The sequence below is a fragment of the Centruroides vittatus genome, unplaced genomic scaffold (assembly GCF_030686945.1).
Source record: "Centruroides vittatus isolate TY-2023 unplaced genomic scaffold, ASM3068694v2 scaffold_1444, whole genome shotgun sequence".
NCBI lineage: Eukaryota > Metazoa > Arthropoda > Arachnida > Scorpiones > Buthidae > Centruroides > Centruroides vittatus.
Genome location: NW_027122679.1, coordinates 689822 through 711691, shown reverse-complemented (window position 1 = coordinate 711691; position 21870 = coordinate 689822). Strand labels below are relative to the sequence as shown.

At 31.7% G+C, this 21870-nt stretch overlaps 1 protein-coding gene across 1 annotated transcript in view; it reads left to right on the top strand.

Annotated features, from left to right (window-relative positions):
• Window positions 1–21870, top strand: part of LOC136987010 (metal cation symporter ZIP14-like) — a 41253-nt gene that overhangs the window by 3611 nt on the left and 15772 nt on the right. Inside the window, exons 4-5 of the mRNA XM_067284647.1 lie at window positions 15910–16005; window positions 19088–19503. Coding sequence (XP_067140748.1) covers window positions 15910–16005; window positions 19088–19503 — 512 coding nt within the window. The remainder of the gene's footprint in view (window positions 1–15909; window positions 16006–19087; window positions 19504–21870) is intronic.

The following is a 21870-nucleotide window of genomic DNA, read 5'->3' as shown; positions in this document are numbered from 1 at the left end:
AAGTGTAAGAAATGACCAATTTAAATTAATTTTAAAAACCGGCTGGTATAATTTTTCTGATGAGGAAGAAGAACATTAATTAGAAAATACAAGGTTTACAGAAAGGCATAATTTTTGTATATTTGTGATGTAATCTCCAGAGTTAAATTTTTTGGGGAAAACACCTTCGGTTGCTTTCAAACAGAAGGAACGTGTAGGTGGTGTGACACAAACGTCGACTTTAGCATTTTGGAAAGTGTCCACCCTACCGTAGAAACGAATCGAAGGATTCCGGCCAAATTATAATGGGGTATTTTTGTATTTGACGTAGTGTCGATTAATATTAATATTGCGATTTCCCGTCGTGCTCGAAAACGGAATCTCTGCGAAAGAAACGTTTCGAAAACGTCTAACGTCGCGTCTCCTTGAATTTTTAATATATTTATTATTATTTTAATAAGAGAAAATTATTTAAAATTAAAATTATATTAATCATTTCTAATTTGACCGCTTTAACTTGTTTTTGATTCGTATTTTCGAAATAATTTTGTTATTTGTAGTCGGTAAAAAATCTTAATAGAATTAACGTCAATTATGCGAATTCTCTTAAGTGAATAAGTGAACTTTCTTTAGTAGAAAGTGCATTTACAAAGTACTTACAGTAGAAACTTGTTATTATAGTAGAGTTGACTGCCCTGTTTGTGTGTCAGGTGTATAACAACTTTGTCCTGATTTTCTTTTTCATGTTGATATTTGAATTTGCTGAATGTATAGCAGTATTGGCAATAAGGAAGTAATGTAATGATCTACGGTGCGACAGCAGAAGCTGTAATACATCATAACATTGTTAAAAAATACAGAATTTATCTTTAAATATTATTAATTTTATTAAATATAAATATACATATATTAAATCCTAATAATTATTTTTATATGCTAGAGTTAAATTCTTACAGCTATAAATTAAAATTTAATCTGAGAAGTATTTATTGAAGATTTTAAATTGAAAACATAATATTAAAAATTCAATCTTATTCTTTAGCCATTTTCTATAGTAGATAAGTTACTGACCTCTTAAAGTATAACAATTACATTCACTATATTTAATTGCAAGATTTAATATCTATAATGGTAGATATAATTTACTACATTTACTAATTATAGTACATTAAAATTCACTGCACACAAGTACTTTATCACGACGATAATGATGTAGCACTATTCATATCCCGAACTTTCTTTTTATTTTATCAAAAATAGATCAACTAGCATTGTAAAAGCATGAAGGAAAGAAATTTATTTTATTATATAAATCATAAGTTATTCATCTCGCTTTCTTATTGACTTTATTCATTTTTTCTTTCAAATATTTTTGTTATTAGTGTTCTAATTTTTACTTTTAGCTAATTTCAACTTTAAAGAAGCTATCCTTTTCCACAAATAACTTCTGCTCTTGAAATTTCTTTTTTATAATACATTAACCCAAATTAAATAGATAATACATTATATCAGAAATGTCACAGTGCATCTACGGTAAAACTCCAATTATCCAAATTAATTGGGACTTCACGCTGTCCAGATATCTGGATAATTGGATTTTTGCTTAAAATAGTTTTTTTTTCTATCCACGTACCTTTTTCGTGTGTGTGTGTGTGTAATTATGTGCAAATAAAATATTAAATGTGGATATATACCTACAAATGAATATAATTTATTTTCTTTATATACAATACTGTACATACATACATGCCTATTTATTTTTACCCAAGTAAGAGACAATCGGCATCTAGATAATTGGACTTTTACTGTATTGTTATCTCCAAGCCATACAATTTCTGAATAATAATAGCATTCCAACTTAAATCTAAATAATATAAGTACAATGTTAAAAATCGGTGGAGTTTATTCAGATGCATAAGAGAGAAAAAATGTAATAAAGCAAAGACAAGGCTTTTTATTACATTTTACAATTTTCTGTAGCTTCTGTCAGTCATATACAGAATAAAATAAAAAACAGTTGGTCCATACTGTGCTTCAATTGGTACCACATGTTATCAATAGATGACAAGTTCAGACTTTTTGCAGGTCAGAGGAGCACATGGATGTGGTTGCCAGGCAGCTAGGCTTTCATAATTTTGGCCAAACATTGTTGCTTTATCATGCAAAAATATGTTAGTCTGTCATCCAAATAGTTACCATTGTGAAGGGTGCAGATATTTCTCTAGGATTTGGATGTAGTTGTGGGCTTTAATGGTGAAATTGCAAAAATGCAGGATGCCAACACGACTGGGGCACTCATGCAGTCCCAAACTATGCTTTTTGCTTTTGACTGTGGCTTTTGCACCTTACATGCATGACTTTCTTGGTAAAACATTGCCAAGAAAGTTATGGTTCTTCCAATATATGACTTTCTTGGAAATGTTTTACCACATTTAATGGTGAAAGTGGACTTGTCAGACTACGTCTTGACTTCCAATGATGTACGACCCAAATATGTATGATCTTGTACTAAATGCACTCTCTTTGTCGATGCACTTTGTCTCAGAGAAACTGTAGTTCAATTGACGCATGTATCTGTGCCTTGATATGTTGGAGACAGACTTTTGGAATTTTTCTCTTGTGTATTATCTCAGATTTTCAGTTAGTTTATACACTAGTTTGTCCAAATATGGCAATGAAGCATATAGCATTCACTTGGGCTAAATATCCATTGTTTGCCTGGGTACCTTTGTAAGACGACTGGTTTTGGTTAATTTGTATTTCATAAAGTATACCACAGACCATTGACTGTGTCGAGCGGATGGTAGACACAGTTCTGTTTCAATTTCCTGTTTTCATAGTGCCGAACAAAAATCACAGCATTTTAAGGCCCGTACCACCTCTTGGTAAAGAACCTAACTGCAAAGTTATTAAGAGATTCTGTCACAGTTTATAGGCACTATTTATTGTTACAGTTGTTTTTATTCAAATTTTTTACTACATGAACAACTTTCATTGGTTATTTGCTGTTGCTGGTACATTTTTATATTTGACCAATAATTTTTTGTGCTGTGCATTTTTGCTTTGCATACTCATTTTTCTATGTTTGTGTCATGTCATAAAGGTGTGGTTAAAATCTCTCTTTTTGACTTTTGTTTTCTCTCCATCTATGGATTTGAATGACTTTCACTGATTTTAATGTTGTATGAAGCATCTTATGATTTAAACATCAATATATAGCCTATATTTTGCAACTTCTACAGGCAGGTCATTATATCTACCATTAGTGTATTTATGAGATGTTTGTTTCCTGAATTTCCAATCTTTTTTCTTTATTTACATACCGATACCTTAGATTTTTATAAAAACCTAAAAGAAACAATTCATGATTTTAAAATATGAAGTAACAATAAAACTATAGTATAATAATTAATGGATACAAATAGAATCTAATTTTAGAATATACATACATATATATTAAATAAAAACCCAATTTCTGTTTTAAAACAGTGTGTCTAATTTTAATTTTTTGGCAAGAAATGTCTACGTATTTTTGTTTATTTTATATGTATTTATCACATAATAGATTCAATTAAACTTCTTACGTGGAAGAATTATTTTCTTCTTATTGTGGGTGTTTTAATTGTTGTTAATTTAAGGAACGAGATTAAAACAGTTGTATGTTTTCATCTTTTTATGTATTAGATCGGTTTTTTATCTATCTTTTAAGAACTTCAGTTATTGACAGCACTAACATACCCAGGCTATGTGTGTAAGAACGTATGTAGTAGGAAGATGTGTATGTATCTATTTATATACACATTGGATGTTAATAAGAATCATATAAATTAAAAAGAAGGGCCCACCAGTGGTCGAGTGGATAAAACCACCGAAAATTGGTGGTGAGTTCGCGCCCGCCCTACGTGGAGTCGTCCGGGTTTTCTTCACGTTAAATAGGGGCCAGTTCCCATAAAAAGACCTCCCGAGAGGCATTCATCCTCGGCAAATCGACCGCGTGTCGTTTTGTCTTATACGAATAAAACCAAGCCCGAGGGAGCTCATCTATCAGCACGGCCGTGTATGTAGGATGGGTGGCTGTTACGTCAATTGTTGAGAAGCTAAAATAAATAGAACGTAATATATGAACAAACACGGTATTTTTATTACTTATTAGCCCAGTTTTAAAGGGGCAAAAAGTCGTTCTCGCGGTTGCAGAACGACAGTTTGCCACTGTCACGCTGCAACCCCGCAAACTATGCGCGCGAATTAAGTGTTTGGCACGACTGTAAATAATCGATTATTCGAATGCATACTTACCAACCTTAGATTATAGACGAGGCTGACTTGGTAGCCACGATAGGTTGATTTTGAAATGCAAAGGCCGAGAAATAAAAGCACAATTTGTAGACAAAACTTGCGGAACTTCCAAACGTTTATTCAATCTTCATTTTCTTTATCACAATAATAGATTTATATGCTGATATTGGCTTTTACTACTAGACTGTTTATTAGTAGTGAAGAAAAGAACTACGAAAACTACACCAATTTGGCAGAATTAATTTCGCTTCAAATATTTTCGGTCTACTTCGTAAACCGAATCCCGAAGACGGTCTATGAAGTAGACTGTGTTTTTAAACATTAGATAACTCATCAAAAATGTTTTTAGGCCTGATATAAGTTATATCCTTCAATGAAACGTTATTTTGTTGTTTTTATTATCATAAAACAAACTTTTAAGTAACGAAACCGTAAAGTTGACTAGCCAATACACCTTTAAGTGCCATTATTTTTGACCCAATTAATGGGCCACCTTCAGATACGAACAGATATAAACAAACAAAAGTTCCAGTTTGTTTTATGTAATGTCTAATAACTAAGCATTCCTATTAATTTTATTCAATTTCATTAAATTACAGTTGTAAGTAATAATGGACATATCGTACATTAGCAATCTAATTTATATTTGCTTAGATGACGAAGTGTATTTGGACCCGTTGTCCCTCTTCAGTTGGCACGTCCGAAATGCATACTAGAATAGGTCTAAGCAAATATAAATTGATACATTAACAGCTTAACCATTAAAAATCTGATAGCTATTTTCAAATTCCAGGTATCAGGTAAATTTATTGAAATGTTTTTCTACATATTGGTATGAGGTTTATGTTATGAGGAGCCCGAAAGTAATAAGCAGTACTTCTCAAAATGTGACTCGCGATTTGGTACCAAATCACGGAAAAACAAACCACAAAGTTCACATTTAGAATGTAAAAATAACAAAAGCAAATTTATTTTTATTAAAAATTTATTATTACTTAAGTGAAATATATATTAGGTAACAGTGGTGAACTTAGCAAGTTCACCACTGTTACCTAATATATATTTCAAATGATACCTGTGATGGAAATTGTTACGCATAATGTAGCCTGTAAATTTTTGTAATCGAGTTTGGCACGAAGAAAAATTATTGAAAACTGCTGATTCCAATTACAGTACAACAGTTTGGATATATACAGTAGAGCATCGGTTATCCGACCCCCGATTAACCGACCGCGTTCTAGTCGGCAAATTCAAATGTCCGCTAGTGATGTGGCGCTACAATATTTGGTTACGTCTTGGCTACTTTAATATTATTTTTGTTAAATTTTTGCACGTTTTAGCTGGCAGCACTGACTCGACCACGAAAGGGAGGCTAGTATTTAAACCAGGCCTAATACACTATACTAATAATGTATTTTTTCATACTTTTCGGTTATCCGACTTTTCAGTTATCCGACCAACCCGTCCCCAATTAAGTCGGATAATCGATGCTCTACTGTACTGTTATTTTTTACAGATACAGATGATATTCATAATTATATAATAAAAACATTTGTTTTTTCAAATATAATTTCTACAATTATCTATTTAATACTCTGTCTGCTTTGCAATTCAGGGTATTAGACCAATAACGAACAATGTTATGATTACATTCGAAAATATATTTTGTAATAATCGTATATAAACAAGTTTGGAGACAAAACCATATTTTCGTTTATAATTTTACACCACTAAAGTTTAATATTGAGCAATATTCAACAGTTGAAAAAACGTTACCGATATATAAGATTTTAAGTATTGTGTCATTTCAAAACGTAATTCATAAAGTAATAACAAAACCTTGATTTATTTATTTTAGAAAACTGGAGTTGTGTTCGTTATTTAATTCTTATATATATTATTATATAAATATTACAAAAATCGTGTTATAAGGTTGTTTTTACAAGGATTATACAAAAAAAACTTTATAAAGAAAACAACGTAATTCAAGCCATGCAATATTAGTATCGATATATCAGATTCCTATTGAAAAGGATCCTGGTACGTCGAGAATTTGTCATATTTACTTAATTAACCTTGCTACTGTACCTCTCGGAGAGTTGATTCGTGGACTTTTCCATTCCAGGAGTAAAATGTTATGTATACATGTGTACAGTACATTCCCTTGTATATATGTATACAAGGGAATGTATATATGTATACATTCCCTTGTTATGTATACATAGAAGGGAAAGTATTGGAATCGTGTCAAATTTGACCCTCCGAAGTTTTTTTTTGCAAATTTCCACGTTTTAAGAACCCCTAAGTCCGAAAAAGAAAAAAGGCAAAAGAAGTCCGCGTGTGTGTGTTGACGTCTATTTCGCCTAATATCTCGGGATGGGGTAAAGATTAAGTAACGAAATTTGGCACGGTGACTTGTATACGAGGAGCATCGGTACTGTTAAATTTCGGTGGTTAAAGGTGGAGGAAGTGGGGAGATAAAGGGGGTCGTGTATATCTCCAATAGGGTCAGACTTAATGACGATTTTACTCGTTATTAACATTTATACTTTTTATTTTATTATAAAAATCACTCCTACCCTCAAAATTAAGTTTTTTTTTGCCATTTTATAGTAATTAAAATTATAAAAAGTTTTTTTATAACAAAATCTCGTAACAGATGGTGCCACACACAATTTTATTAAGTTATACTGTAATTAATATTATAAAAGTTATTTTCTAAATAAGATCTCATAATAGTCGGAAAGGTTATGAAACTCGTTGTTGGATTTTCCTACTCTTGGCAATACGATAAAGCTCTCTCCTATTCATTAGTCTATATAATCCAAAAGATAATCGGTTTAGGAGTGCGAACATTTAAAAATTTTTGCCAAATTCCGGGAGTGTAGGTCTATATACTTATTTTAATTAATTAGACAATGTTTAATATATTCGGAATTTTTTGTGTATCGTAATTTCGTATTTAAAAGGTGATTTGAAAGCAATGGCGGGTTATATGCCGATTTGGAATTGCAATCATAAACTCACCAGACCGCTTTTCCTTTGCCCAAAGTGACTGAGGACATTTTTAGATAAAGTTAAAATTCTTCTGTACGTTGCAGACATACGGTATTCATCTGCCATTGCTATTTCTCCCCAAACCACTAGAGTTTTCTCTCATTCGTTTTCATCCATACTTTAATTGGTATTATTAGAAACTCCTATTTGCGTTTTGTTTCTTGAAAGCTGATAAATACCTGGTAATTGTAACGTGACCCGATAATGGTCGTCCTAATAAGCTCACTTCGTTACTTCAAAGTGAATTTTGATAATTGAAACGATTACGTACAATACATTTAAATCGATCGTCCGCGTGCAATATTTCTGTTTTGTTTACACGTCATTACTTTCTGCCATTTTGCTAATGAAATCGAAAGTAAAAGGCGATGTCATTTCAGTTTTGGTTTGCTCGCTTCATTTTTTAAATTGTAATATGGAAATTCGCTCTATATTAATTAAAGTAACGTTGGTATACAGTTTAAATCGTTATTAAATAACTTCAGAGTTACAAGGAAATAGGTTTCCTAATTAGGTCTAAATGTTATATGCAATAATAATAAATGGAAATTGTACAAAATGAAAAATTATAGTCGTACTAGGTAAAAGCTAGATTTTTCTGTGTAGAAGCACTCCGTTTAACAACAATTTTGATTTGACATTTATGATAGAGTATTTTTGCTTTGTCAGAAAGGTGACTACGCCTGTAACGTGATCACGCTTTCTAAACTAACACAATCACCTATCAGGACTGTGATTTTTTTTTTTTTTTTAATCTGATTAAGGGTGGAATTCAGAAATATCACTCGGGAGCCACTCGCGCTCATTCAGATTTACTCACTCAAAACAGTATTCGGGAGCAAAAGAGCAGCATCAGTCAAATCAAAAGTGTGAAATGAGTGAAAGATAAATGGCATTTAAAAGAAGCCAGGATCCTAAAATCACATTCAAATAAAAAATTCTTTGTTTACTTCCATATTTTATAAGAACTGTATTTTTTTTATTATCGAATGCAAGAAAACTGACCGTGTCATCCTTCCTTAATCAATGAATTATATTCAGTGGCACAGCCTATCCGAAATGCTTGGGACCGGAAGTGTTTCGAATTTTGGATTTCCTGTCAGTCCGATTTGACTGTTTATTAACACACTAAAAATACAAAATGTGTGTATGTAGCTATATATATATATACTTCTCGTAAAAGTTATCGGCTAGAAAAATCATCATATTGGGGCACCCAATTATTTTTCTGGCCCAAAAAGAAAAGGACCCGGGAGTAAGAACAGTGAAACATTTCCAGTGTTTTATGAAATTTTCCATTTGGTGCAAAGTGCGGGCACTCGAAAAACTTTTGGATTTTGAAGGTTTGCAGAATTTTGCATAAGATTTTCAACTTGTGTATTGTTTATTATTATTAAATAAGAGTATAATAACCAGTCCAGATTTGTAAATAACGAGTGTGCAACTTTTTTAAATGTGTGTGGCAAAACCCTCAAATCTGATGCAAAATTTTCTCAGGGGCAAATCAAAATTTTTGGTGTTATTTAAGTATTGAGAGAACCTTTTAAAATAATCAAAATCCACATGTATATACACTTTAAAAACCCAATAACTTGTTTAAGAAACACAAAAAAATAACTATTAAACATTTATTTATTTTTTTTTTAAGGTAAGCACCCGGTTGCATGCTGTAAACAAAGTCGTCAGTGTGCCATGTTTGGCACGCGTGCCAAGGATTGCTTGTCCCTGATATATAAACTGTCAAATCGATAGTTTTCTATGTGTACTCATTGTATATACAATATATTGTACAATATAATGAAAAAATGTTTACTCTGTTTTGCTAGAGAACATCAGAACAGTTAAGAATGGCATGGGAGAAATATAAAAAGGTGCTACTAAAGAGAAATGCCAATGAATGTCTACAAGTGGTGGTGCTTATATGTGGAAAAACCTATGTTAGATAATTTACATACAAATCTGGATTTGTTATTATACTCAATGTTAAAGATAATACTGTATACAAAATATCAACAAATTTATGTAGTACCACTAAATTGAATTCATAGTGCCCCATGTTTTTTTTCTCTTAGAAATGCCGACAGTCAGTTTACTTGCATTCAATATATTTGTTTTAGACCACCAACTCCATTAAATACTGTTTTTCATCATCCATCCTGAACAATTTTCTCTGCTTAGATGTCATAATTCATACTTAACTTCCTATAACCTCACAAAAATAATAAATTAAGTACATTAGGATGATGCCATCAGGTAACTAAGCCAAGGTGATGACTGCAATTATGTTGCAGTTTAATGATGAACGTATGACTATTCCACTTATGTTAGTCACTCACTCTGACCTAACTTTGCATACCGAATATGAGAATAAATTACACTTATCCTCAACTGAGTAAGAAATGAGAAAAGTTTAAGGCAAGGGTGAGTGATTTTCCAGCGATATTTCTGAATTCTATTCTAAAATTTTCTATTCTAAAAACTTTTCACAGGTTATTATGCTTATCGCTGTTTAGGTGCTTATTTCACATTTTTAGTTTTCTGAAAAGGCAGTGAGAATCAGATTTACCATCTGAAAATAAAATCGTTTTCACATTCCGCTTTGACCTTTTGCTTTAGCTAGCAAAGATCTATATGAATTAAGCATAAAGTCCTCTACAGCAAATAAAGAGTTCAGCTCAGCTCTCGGCTGGAGACCAGAATTGCAGATTGGCTCGCAGATCAGCTTGACTCTGATCCATATTGAAACTTTTTGAGGCCGTCTCGTCCTGTCAGTTTTGAATTAACAGGACCATATTGTACATGTTTTACTAGAAATAATTGTTATTTATCATTTTAAAACTTTACTTTATTGGGCTGCAATTTGAAAAATTGTAGATCTATAAATTCTGTCTGTCCTTCCTTAATCTCAAGAATGGAATTAGATAGATGAAAATCGAGACCAAATATGGAAAGTATATGGGCAGGAGGCCCGATTAACTATATACGAACTTCCGGTTTATACTGGAAGTCACAGTATTTCAATTAAAAAATAATTTTCCCCCGAAAGGAATTAGATAGATGACCGGCATGGCTCTGTTGATAACAAGAAAAGTAAACATATATCCAGGGACAATAGAAATCTTTCCAGCATTACATGAGTGTATGTATGTGATACCTACTTGTTCTAGTGCTAAAATAACTGAAGGAAAACAAGTTAAGACAATTTAGCATAATATACAAATAATCACTGACTGTAAAGACAACATTGCAGAAATTGATATGAAAAGGGGACATTTATTTTGTTAGAGAACTTGTTCAAAACAACCACCTTTTGTGATAATACAAAGATGTAGATAGCCAGATGGGTTGAGCAGTCAAGGTGACAGCCTACCACTCTGGAGATCTGGAATTGAATCTTGACGAATCAAAAAAGCCCCAGGAATTTTTTGGGTGGTGTTCTGTCTGGATATGTTGGCCTCATCCCTCACCACCTGACTGGCCCATTGTGGACCTGACCAAATCCATAATAGGCTTGCTAAAAGATGCCCTCTTAGTACCTAAAGGCAGAAAGAGTTAAAAAAAAAATTACAAAGATGTATATGATCAAGAATGGAATTATGGATGGCATGTAGCATTCCTGGTGTCACCATTTCACAGGTCTCTTGTATGTGTATCTCCAGATCACCAACATCACAGAGCACTGCTTGGTATGCATCATATACTGTTGCTTTTAGGTGACTCTATGGGAACAAATCCAAAGGGCTCAAGTCTGGGAAACATGGTGATCATGGAATGGGGCTGTGTTTTCTCATCTGGTGGTTGCCAAACCACTTTGCATGCCACTGATGCACATCTGTCTGGGAGTGAGGTGATGTGCCATTACGATGTAATTGTGCCATTATGCCAATCTGCTGTAATTGTAGTTGTGACAATTATTGAACCATTCATCCATCATCATTTGTTTAGAATGTTCAGGAATTGTCACTATTCAGAGTGTCATAAATGAATATGGGGTCAAAAAGCTGCTTACTCCAAATTCCAGACCAGATGTTTAGAGTGAAATGCACTTTGTGTCATGTATCTTGTGCAACAATGACGTGCCATCCATGGAAGCTGTGGAAGTGCTGCTCCCCTTGTATTTTCTAAAATATAAATACACATTGTGTGATTATTTTCATATTTTAACGTACTTTGAATTAATTAAAATTAATATTTTATTATAACTGCATTATTTATTTTATTACAAATTTCTATACATGTGAAAAACAATGATAAAATTGAAGCCGACTTCTAGGGGCAATCAGTTAATTGCACATCAGACTGATGCGCAATTAACTGATTGCCCCTGGAAGTCGGCTTCTTACAGAAACACGGCTTCCCTATCATCAAATGTCACGGCACACCACTGTTGTGCAATGTGGTACACATTGTGACTGTTGTACTGTACACTTCATACCAAGTAAATAGTATCATGTTAGTCTGTAAGACGATAAATCCATATTGTCAATCTGTAAAATGTACTGAAGGAGTTGTGGTTCGTCATGCTTCAAGTTTAACATCATATGTTGCACCATTCAAATTACTGTGTAGCATCCTCTGCATGTTGTGCCAGTTGCAGATAACATCTGAATGGGTACATGTCATTACAATGTAATATCCGGTGTATTTGTGTTTGCTGCAGTCCACGACCTAACCTAACCAAACTTAAATAAAGCTAGAAATCTTTTTTGCCACTGGATAGATGTTTAAGTGAACATCCATATATGAAATGAAGAAATTTATAGAATAATACAATGGATTAAGCAACTTGTATTAAAATTAAATTGATAAATTCTTTCAGCCCAGAAATATGATACTATATCAACAAGTAATCCTTTACTTTATTCCGGCAACTTGATAATAAATATGACAAATGTCTTCCATATACAAATGTCCTGCCATTTCTAATGGACCTGAAAGCAGGGTGGTCAAGCTGATCGAAAACATTTGTTGTTGATATAGTAAATATTTCCAATTAGAGTTCTTAATTTAAATTGGAAATATAATACTAAGATACTTTATCTTCACCTCACTTTTATCTTATTTTCTCAGGTTCTTTATTATTTAAAATATCATTAAAGCACATGACGTTAATGGATTATTATATTTTGAAAACAGACTGGAAGAAACTTAAGAGAAAAAGTAAATAAATATTACCATAGTTACCATTCGTTATTATTAAATTCAATTTACAATGATCAGCCATTATATTCTTAGTTTTGAAAAGCCATTAAACTTATCCTTGTTTTATTATTATAAATTTAATTTAATTTTATATTTTTAAAGGTTTCTAGAAGAAATTGCAATTTGTTGTTTTTTCCATTTATTTTATATATAAAAAATAATAATTCTGAATTAATTCAATCTAAATAAATTACTACAAAAATAAATAGTAATTAAATCATATGCAGTTTTCTTTTAATCAGTCAAGCTTTGTTAAACAATTAACTAAATAAAGAACTACTTATCAATAATAATTGAGTATTTGATGATGATAATGAGTAAAAGTTCAAAGTACTTGCAACTTTTCTATTTATTTTTTTTTATATGACATTTTGTTGAATGAAATTAAATTTCCTTTTAAATTAATTGCATTATTTTCATAGTATATCAATTAGTATTGTTTTAACAGAGTTAAAAAAACAAAATAATCAAAGATTTAAGGAGATAAATATATACTTACATGCTTTTTTTAGGAAATGCTATAATATAAATTTAGTTGTATTTAAACTGATAGTAAAAGGAAAACAATTTATATTATTCTTGTGCTTATTTAAATGTTAATATTGTTGATGTCTGTGAATTCTTTTTATATATTTTCACCATAACAGAATTTGTCACATCGCCTGACTGTCTGGGAAATTGCAGAAAGGTTGAACATACTGGATATTATTCAACCATTTCTGAACATCTAAACATTTTTGGGAAAGTCAAGAGGCTTGACAAATGGATACTGCACAAACTCGGTGAGAGAGATAAGGAGCATCATTTGGAGGTCTGCGGTTCTTTAATTATTGGTCACAAAAATGGTATTCAAATGAACTTCTTGTCCATCCACCTTATTCTCCAGACTTTTTGCCAACAGACTATCAGTTTTTTTATACATTTGGACAGTTTTAATACAATATAATACAATTTAATACTGGTACCATTAAAAATACCAGTACTTTTTATTGTATTCCTTTCCTTTTTGGCTTCTCACTCTCGTGATTTCTATCAAATTGAATTAATGCATTTCTATTGCATTGGAAAAAGTGTATTGATGTTGGTGGAGACAATTTTGATTATGTAAGTTTTAAATTAAATTAATAAATGTTCAAAGTCAGAAGTAAAAATTGGCCATTTCATTTGCAACAACCTAATAATATGAATTTTTATATAATATGGTATTTTTATAAACACGTTTATCATATAAATTGCAAATTCTGAGTACAGATATCTATACTCATTTTCATTTTCTTCTTTAATTAAGGTGTGAGATTAAGATAGCATTGGGGATATTCAAGAAGGAAGAATATTGTAAAGTTTTCATTCACATATTTTTCATATAAAAGTTAAATAAATACGGGAACTAAACTTGGATAACATTGAAAGAATGAAATATGTAAATATTTGTTTTATTTACACAAAAATTGCCAAAAGATTTGCTTAATTATTAATTGGTCTATCATAAAGCCAGTAAATAATTAAATACAATAGCTCAATGGATAATTCTGTGGATTGTTTGGTGATACAAATGAATTGGATTGTTGTTTATGTTGTATATATTTACATGAAAATATTCATGATTGTAAGCAGAGTTACAGAAGGAACATAGTATAAAAACAAGTACTAGCAAAAACATAAAATAAGACCTAGACCATTTTAAGATCATTCCTAAACTCATAAACTTTGAGCTAATAAACCTTGATCCTGTGCTGATTACTGAAGACAATTTGGGATATTGCATACAAATCATAACACTTGAAAAAGTTTGAGAGAGAGAGAGAGAGAGAGAATTATTTTGTTCTTTAAAATTTAATTTTAGGAACTCAGATGAATGAAATAACTAAAAAAGCAATGTATGACCAAAAGAGGGTTAGAATTAATCATATAAATCTCGATTAGGATTGACAGATGAACTATCATAATGACGAATAGGTACTAAACTGGGATATCAGAAAAAATATTCTCTATGCAGTTCAACTTCCTCCAAATCCTACAGATTCAAATCTATATATTTTTGTATTTCATAGTTCCTGATTTAAATGATTGTCAGAGAAATTTATTTTTTAATGTGTATATATATTCTCCCTTACTCTTAAAAGGCATAAAAATTTAACAGATGGAATTTAAAGCCTAATTATTATAAACTTTAGTTGTAAATTGAATTTAATTCTTTATAGACATTAAATAAAATGTAAGTAGTTGAAAGAAAATTATTCTTAATAAAATAAATTATAAAAAATGAAAATACAAATGATCATGAAATTCAAAATTAAGGGAAAATAAGCTTTATTATGTGGAAACTTGTATAAATAAACTTCCACTGCATCACTGGCTATCAATGACACGATGCGTATCTACAGAAGGGTCTCTCTTCCAGGATCAACAATATTCATTTAATAAATTTTTTCACAAATTTTAAATTTAATCGATAAGATATATAAATAACAATAAAAATTTATGCAATATTATTGCTGTTACATGCATGTATTTTTCCAAGTAATAATATAAATTTAATAAATATTTAATGATTTATTGATTTAGCTGTTTAAATATTTATTAATAGTGAATCATAAATTATAATATACTTAACTATATAATATCAATTATCGTACATGTTTTTATTATGGTCGTATAAATTAATGCAAGTTATTAATTTATTTAACTGTAATTATTGATTTTAATAAATAATGATTAAAAATATATGTATGTAATGTACTGTAATTCAACTGCAAATGACTTTTGCATCCATGGCTCTCCATGATGCTCAGCCAATTTAAACTTTTACCATAGCATGGTATGAATGTAATTATGTTTACAGTCAATTCAATAAATGTTATTAATTAATCAAATGATACAGTTGGATTCTTATTGGCTACAATAAGGTATTCAATTAATAAGATATTAATGAATTTGTCTAGAGGTAGGTGGTTAAGCCACTATCTCGTCTTAAATTTAATAATCGGAAATAAATCATATATATCGTGCCAGGGTAAAAGCTTAAGTTAGCCGAGTGCCACGGAGGGTTACGGGTGCAAAGTTGTCTTTAGTCGACATGATAAGTGACCAGTATTGTAATGTAATTCTCTCGTACAAACTAATCATAGCATACTCCATTATAATTGCAATTATAATAGTATCATTATCAATTATAATGATAAGGCAATTATAATGGCATCATTATAATTGCCATTATAATAGGGCATTCTATTATTTTTACTGTATAAAATATATGAAACTATAGGATAAAAAATATATTTAAAATAAATGTATTTATGTATTTTTATCTGTAATAAATTACATTAATGATGTAAAATGTGTTAATATAAACTACTTAATGCATTATTTTTTCAGGTGATTGCATTGATGTTGGTGAAGCCGTGACAGATTTCATTGAGTATTTATTTACCGAATATGGCGATAAATGCGGTAAAGTTATTACAAGCGAAGGTATCGAAAATGTTTTTTCCTCTTAGATTTTTACTAGATTTTATACCTTATTTATAAATTTTGTTATTAAAATAATTATAAAACAAATTGCTAATGTTGCAGTTACCAAAAGATACTTAATTGGAAATGTTTCAACCTTTACTTAGGTCATCCTCTGTTGATGGAATAAATGGAATTGTTAGATAGCTTCTATTTCTGTCAGCTAAAGATGATAGAAGCAGCTGCCTGATAATTTTGTTCTATTTATTGGGACAGCTAAGAGCTTGGGATAGCTTGTTATCTTTGAAACTATAGTTATATTTTTCCTTTCTTGATCCTTTGTTTTTGTTTCTTTAAATTAATGCACTCTACGGAGAGGTTGATAGGCCTAGTTCATGTGAAAGTCAAATTATTCATTTGGATAATGTAGCCCACTGAGGACAATGAAGATATAATTAAGATTGAGAAAAGATACCATTCTCTTATCAGTATATAATTGGAAGAATAGAGAGCATTACTGCCAACTCTATTGAAAACCATTTTTTTTGTTTTTTTAGTATAGAAATTCATCATTTCTCGTAGTTGTTGGAGAGATCAGAGTACCCTGTACTGCAAAGCATTGCAGGATTTCCATAATAATTTCTTTATTAACATTAATCAATTACAAATACAGAAACTTTAACAACTATAAAATAGCATAAAAAACATTTTTACAGTAGGCTTATACCATTTTAAATCAGCTTTGAGCTTTACAAACAATTGAAGTGAGAAAATGAGAGTTAAAGTGATCATGTTGAGCTGTATAAGACAAGTCAGGTACAGTGCATGTCGCTAAGACATTTGATCTGAGAAAATACTGAAGTAATCAGTGGTCAAAGAGAAAGGAAGTGCAAGTTCCTTTCTCTTTGACCACCTCAAATGTCATAATTGACCTTGTAATTTACAAAATATGTAATTACAATATCATAGTTGTTCTCAGGTAGGTCTCTAAAGAAATGTAAGTGCATTGTCTTTCTACTGCAAACATATTTCATTTCATGAAGGAGTGTGCTATGTTCTAAGTATCTTTGCCACAAGAGCAGCTGGTATTTGCACTATGTCTGATCCTTTGCAGATAAACATTGTGGTTGGCTGGTTTGTCAGCATTTTGAGACAAGATATGGCCTGGCTTAAGCCACTTTAGATCATTAATGTGCTCTTTAATACTTGGGAGAATATTGTAAGTGAATCTGTCTATCAGAATTATCCAAATGGTTCTTCCAGTTCTCCTGTACTTCTCTAACAAGCTTTCTAACGTAGCTGGTAGGAAGTTTATTGTAATATATTTTATCTGTCAAAATAACCGAATTTCTTAATGTATTAGTCCTCTCATTACCTGTTGTGCCAAAGTGGACTCTGCTTCATGTTTGTATCTATTATAAAGTGGCAAAGCATTAATATTGGATAGTATATATAGGAGCAGGGCCGGATTATTGAATAGGCAAAGTAGGCAAATGTCTAGGGCCCGTAATCCGGAGGGGCCCGGCTTCAGTGCAGAAGACTGCTCTGTTTCGAATTCGAAATTCGATAGGACAGAAAAGGCTATATTTAACAATTCTTACTAGGCTCCGCTTGACTAGCCATTACTTAAAAAAATAAAAAATAAAAAAGGTCAACAGCCACCCGTGCGTCAGAAGTAATGTACGCCACGAGATCTCTCGCGCCATCTCTACAAATATTCCTACGGCCGCGTCTCGTGGTAGTGCTGATGTATGGATGGTTATGATTTATTTTCTAAATCTACACCTATACGTCGCGACATCGCATATTCGATATAGCGTTCAAGTTGCTCGAGTGCGAAGATATTACAATTCAACAGTGTTTTATAAAAGAGTTAAAAAGTTATGGATGACACCACGATATCCGCACCGGGTGTCACCCATACTAGCTACACTAATGTCACTTTATATAAGATTTGTTTAGATGCAACTTATTTAAATGGGGCCCCAATTTAAATTTTGTCTAGGGCCCGCTAGAGGCTTAATCCGGCACTGTATAGGAGTAAAGATAATATATTTTTCTGTTCTATCTATTCTTTCCAAATAAATAGTATTTTTGTCAATCTTTATTGGTTGGATTGGAAATATTCTTATCTCTCAAATTGTTTTTTAGAAGAAATATTTTTTCTAACTCTTACAATCTTCCTAATTCTTATATCTACTTAATTCTGTTCTTGTAGATCTGATAATATTAATCAAACTTTTGTCCAGCGGGTAAAGAATTCTTTCTGAATTCTAAAGCTATCTTACAGCTTAATTTCAGTTGTAACTGTTTTAGTTATTTTTTGTTCATTTGTTCATATATGTATAACAGAATCTAATACTTTTTTATTGTAAAGCTGAACTAAATTTTTAGAAGTACAATATTACAAATGCAGTTGAGAAGTGACATGGATTTATCAAATATTAATGCTATGCTATTGTATGCTATTTGTTCTAAAAAGCCTATTTCTACTATATGCTAAATGTTTTTTGAGACTAATAACTTCTCATTGTCAGATCAAAAGCAAACCTTCAAATTAGTTTAATCTACAGTAAAATAATGACGGTGTACTGATGTACTGTACACTATTATTATTTCACTATATTATACCAATATGAAGACAGTTAATTAAGCAACTCAGTTTGCTGGTGTTAAATTTATGAAAAAAAAAACATTCAAACTTTTTTATTAAATGTGTTATTTTTGTAAATTTAACACCAACAAACTGAGTTACTTGACTAATAACCTGTAGTAAAAACGGACTGCTTAAAATGAGTAATATACTTATACACACTTCTAATTGTAATGAACTTAATTCTGAAACTTAATTGCTAAAATTTATATTTGAAAAATCATACAGTTAAATAAAACAAATTCAGTAATAATATAAAATTTAAGTAAAGAAAAATTTCTGTGTAATAAGTATGGGATCATAAAGTTCTTATATTGTTTACATTGGTTGAGTCCTATTAATAAAAAATTTTTTCTTTAAAAACTCAGTTTTTAACTTATAAATTTATATTTTATGAAATTAATTTATTTTATTATAATATTATTTATATGCTCTTTTTAATCGTAACAGGCATAGAAAAAATGTTGAATGATTTACGTAATCCTCCAAGTTCACATAATCACGACGATCATATTCATAGCCATGGTGGACATCAAAATCATAATCACAGACATCATACTCATGAACATGACCATGACCACGACCACGACCATAATAATGATCACGATCACGATGATTGTCATGAGGATCACAATGAGGAAAGTCATTCACCAGTGTTTCCTTCGGAAAGACCACATGCAATTTATCATTATCCCTACGAAATGTCATCATATACGGATTCAATGACAACCGAAAGTTTTAATAAAAATACCTTTACTGGAATATCTGAGAGTGGTCCAAATAATAAAAGGCGAAAGAAAAGATTTGTAACAATAAAAAGAAGTCATGCATCAGATCATCATGAGCATAAAAGTTTAGCAGAAAAAGTAAGAACTTTTTTACATGTATATTAGGGTGGTCCATGCGTAAATAACAAAAAAAAATTTTCAAATGGAAGTCACACCACCCCCTTGTTTTGTTACACCTACCATTCCTATTATGTGTTCAAAATTTCAGCTCCCTATCTTATATACAATGGGGTGCTCATTGACTTTGAAATATCTGAATTTTATGAAAAAATTCTTAAAAAGAACTAGTCAGAATATTAAGTAAAAAATGTAAACTATGTATCAAAAGTAAGTTTTTTATTCAAATATAGTATTTAAACACGCACAAAATGTTATAAACAAAGCAATACTTAAAATAATAATAATTACAGTTCTTTTTTCTCAACTTAAAACTAAGTTCGTTAGCACTTTTTTGGATGTTTCAGTAGAAACAATCTTTCTGTTTTGTTCAACAACATGAAGTAAAAATTGTTTTTCTTCCTTATTCTTACTGAGTATTGAATTATAATCTTCAAATAGTTTTACACCCCTCTCCGCAGTGTTGTTAACCACAAGCAAATTTCTTATACAACTTTTGCCGTGAAGGTAATCAACATTGTCACCCCAAGTCTCAGGAGGTAATCGCAAGAAACACTCCTTGATGTCTAGAACTGAAAGCGTTTTCAGCATTCTTTGTGATGCAAAGGCTTCTAATGTGACTTCCGTGGATAGTTTAGCAGAGTCACCTCGTACTAAACGAGAACCGCCGTCAACATCCATTTTTTGAACAATCGCCATTTTCTCGCCATAAGACAGCTTGTCGGAAAACAAGGCAAAGGCAACTAGCTCATCAGACAAATACCACAAGTGACGCTCTAAGACATCCCTTGCTGCTGCACTGATTTTGGAATCAATGGCTTCATATGATTTTAATCTCTTCCAAAGTTGCAAGTCATTAATTGGTGGCCAGATGACCAAAGGCGCTTCGATCCAAATCTTGGTGTATATGAGTGTACTGAAACTAACAAATCGAACGATTTGTTTTTCTTCTCTTTTGGTTAGCTTAAATGTTTGTGAATTACTCCTAAAGAGAAAAATCTTCATAGCATACAGCAGTTTTGCCATCCATTGAGCATGATGTATTGATCCCGGGGCATGCCAATGAATCCTCGCAGGTGGTTTGTTCAAAACAGTCATTGCAAGCTCTGTTAGCTCGTTGTAATCATCGCAAACTTGTTTTTCTCCAGCTAAAGTAGTTGTAAGACTTGCAAGAGTGTTTTCAGCAAACTGTTCCGTGCTAGTACTGGAGTCAAGACAATCGTAGTGCTCTTTTGGAAATGTATCCCAAACATCTCTGAATCTCTTGAATAATGGAATCATAGGAGAGCTTGATGGCCCAAAGCACAGTGTAAATATTTTTGAAAGCATTATTTCAAACACGTGATGACGACAAGCAAGCCATAAAAGATCACGGCCTGTCTTTGCTTCTAGGAGAGTGCACGCTCCTTTTTTGGCACCGGTGTTAGAGGCAGTAGTGTCAAAACTCATAGCTCAGACTTTATTTGTGACATTCCACTGTTCCATTGTGTCAAAAACAGCTTCGGACGTTTTTTCCCCATACGTGCAGTAAGTTTGGGCATGCCTAACAGTTTTTCGCAACCATTATCGGAGACGAGAATCGGAAGGCGCTCTACTTTCATATTACCTGTTATATCAGGCAGTATTTTTCCATCCCAGTGTATTACAAGTGGATAAGTCGGGTCGAATGTTTCTTTTATATTCGGATTGAATTCTGTCCTTGCTTTTTTCATGCACGTCGAATTGTGCTTCAAGAGATTGGGAGTGAAATGGGATTACAACCAAGTGCGGCAGAACAACGGACTAATCAGTCGCACTGCTTCTCGGTCAGTTATTTTGTTACGATCAAGAGCGCTGGTAACATGTTGTGTAAATATACTACTAGTCAATGGCACATCACTGGCACTGGTAATGCTCTGTGTCTTTTTTGGTAAAGCAACCACAAAATCATCATCTTGCTTATCCTGTAAAGTGATACCGGCACTAGAAGTGCTACTGAAGCTGAAATCAAGCTCTAGTTCTTGACTTGACACTACCGAAGTTGAAGCATTACTTTTAGCATTCTTTTCTCTTAATTCTTCAGCTCTTTGTTTTCGTTTTAGAGAATGTTCTTTGGTCTTTTCCAGCTTCTTGTCAGTCGATGTCATAATCATCTTACGCTCACCTCTTTGATCAATGAGAAACTCTGTCTTCTGCAATTTTGATTGAGTTTGTGGCATTTGCATGGGCAATATCAAAAAGTTTGTCTAGCTCTTCTATAAACAAATGCTCTTTATTTTTCTGTGCTTCCGAATCTCTTGTTTTATTTTTCTTTAAAAGCAGCCATTTCTTATGAATTTTTATGTTTTT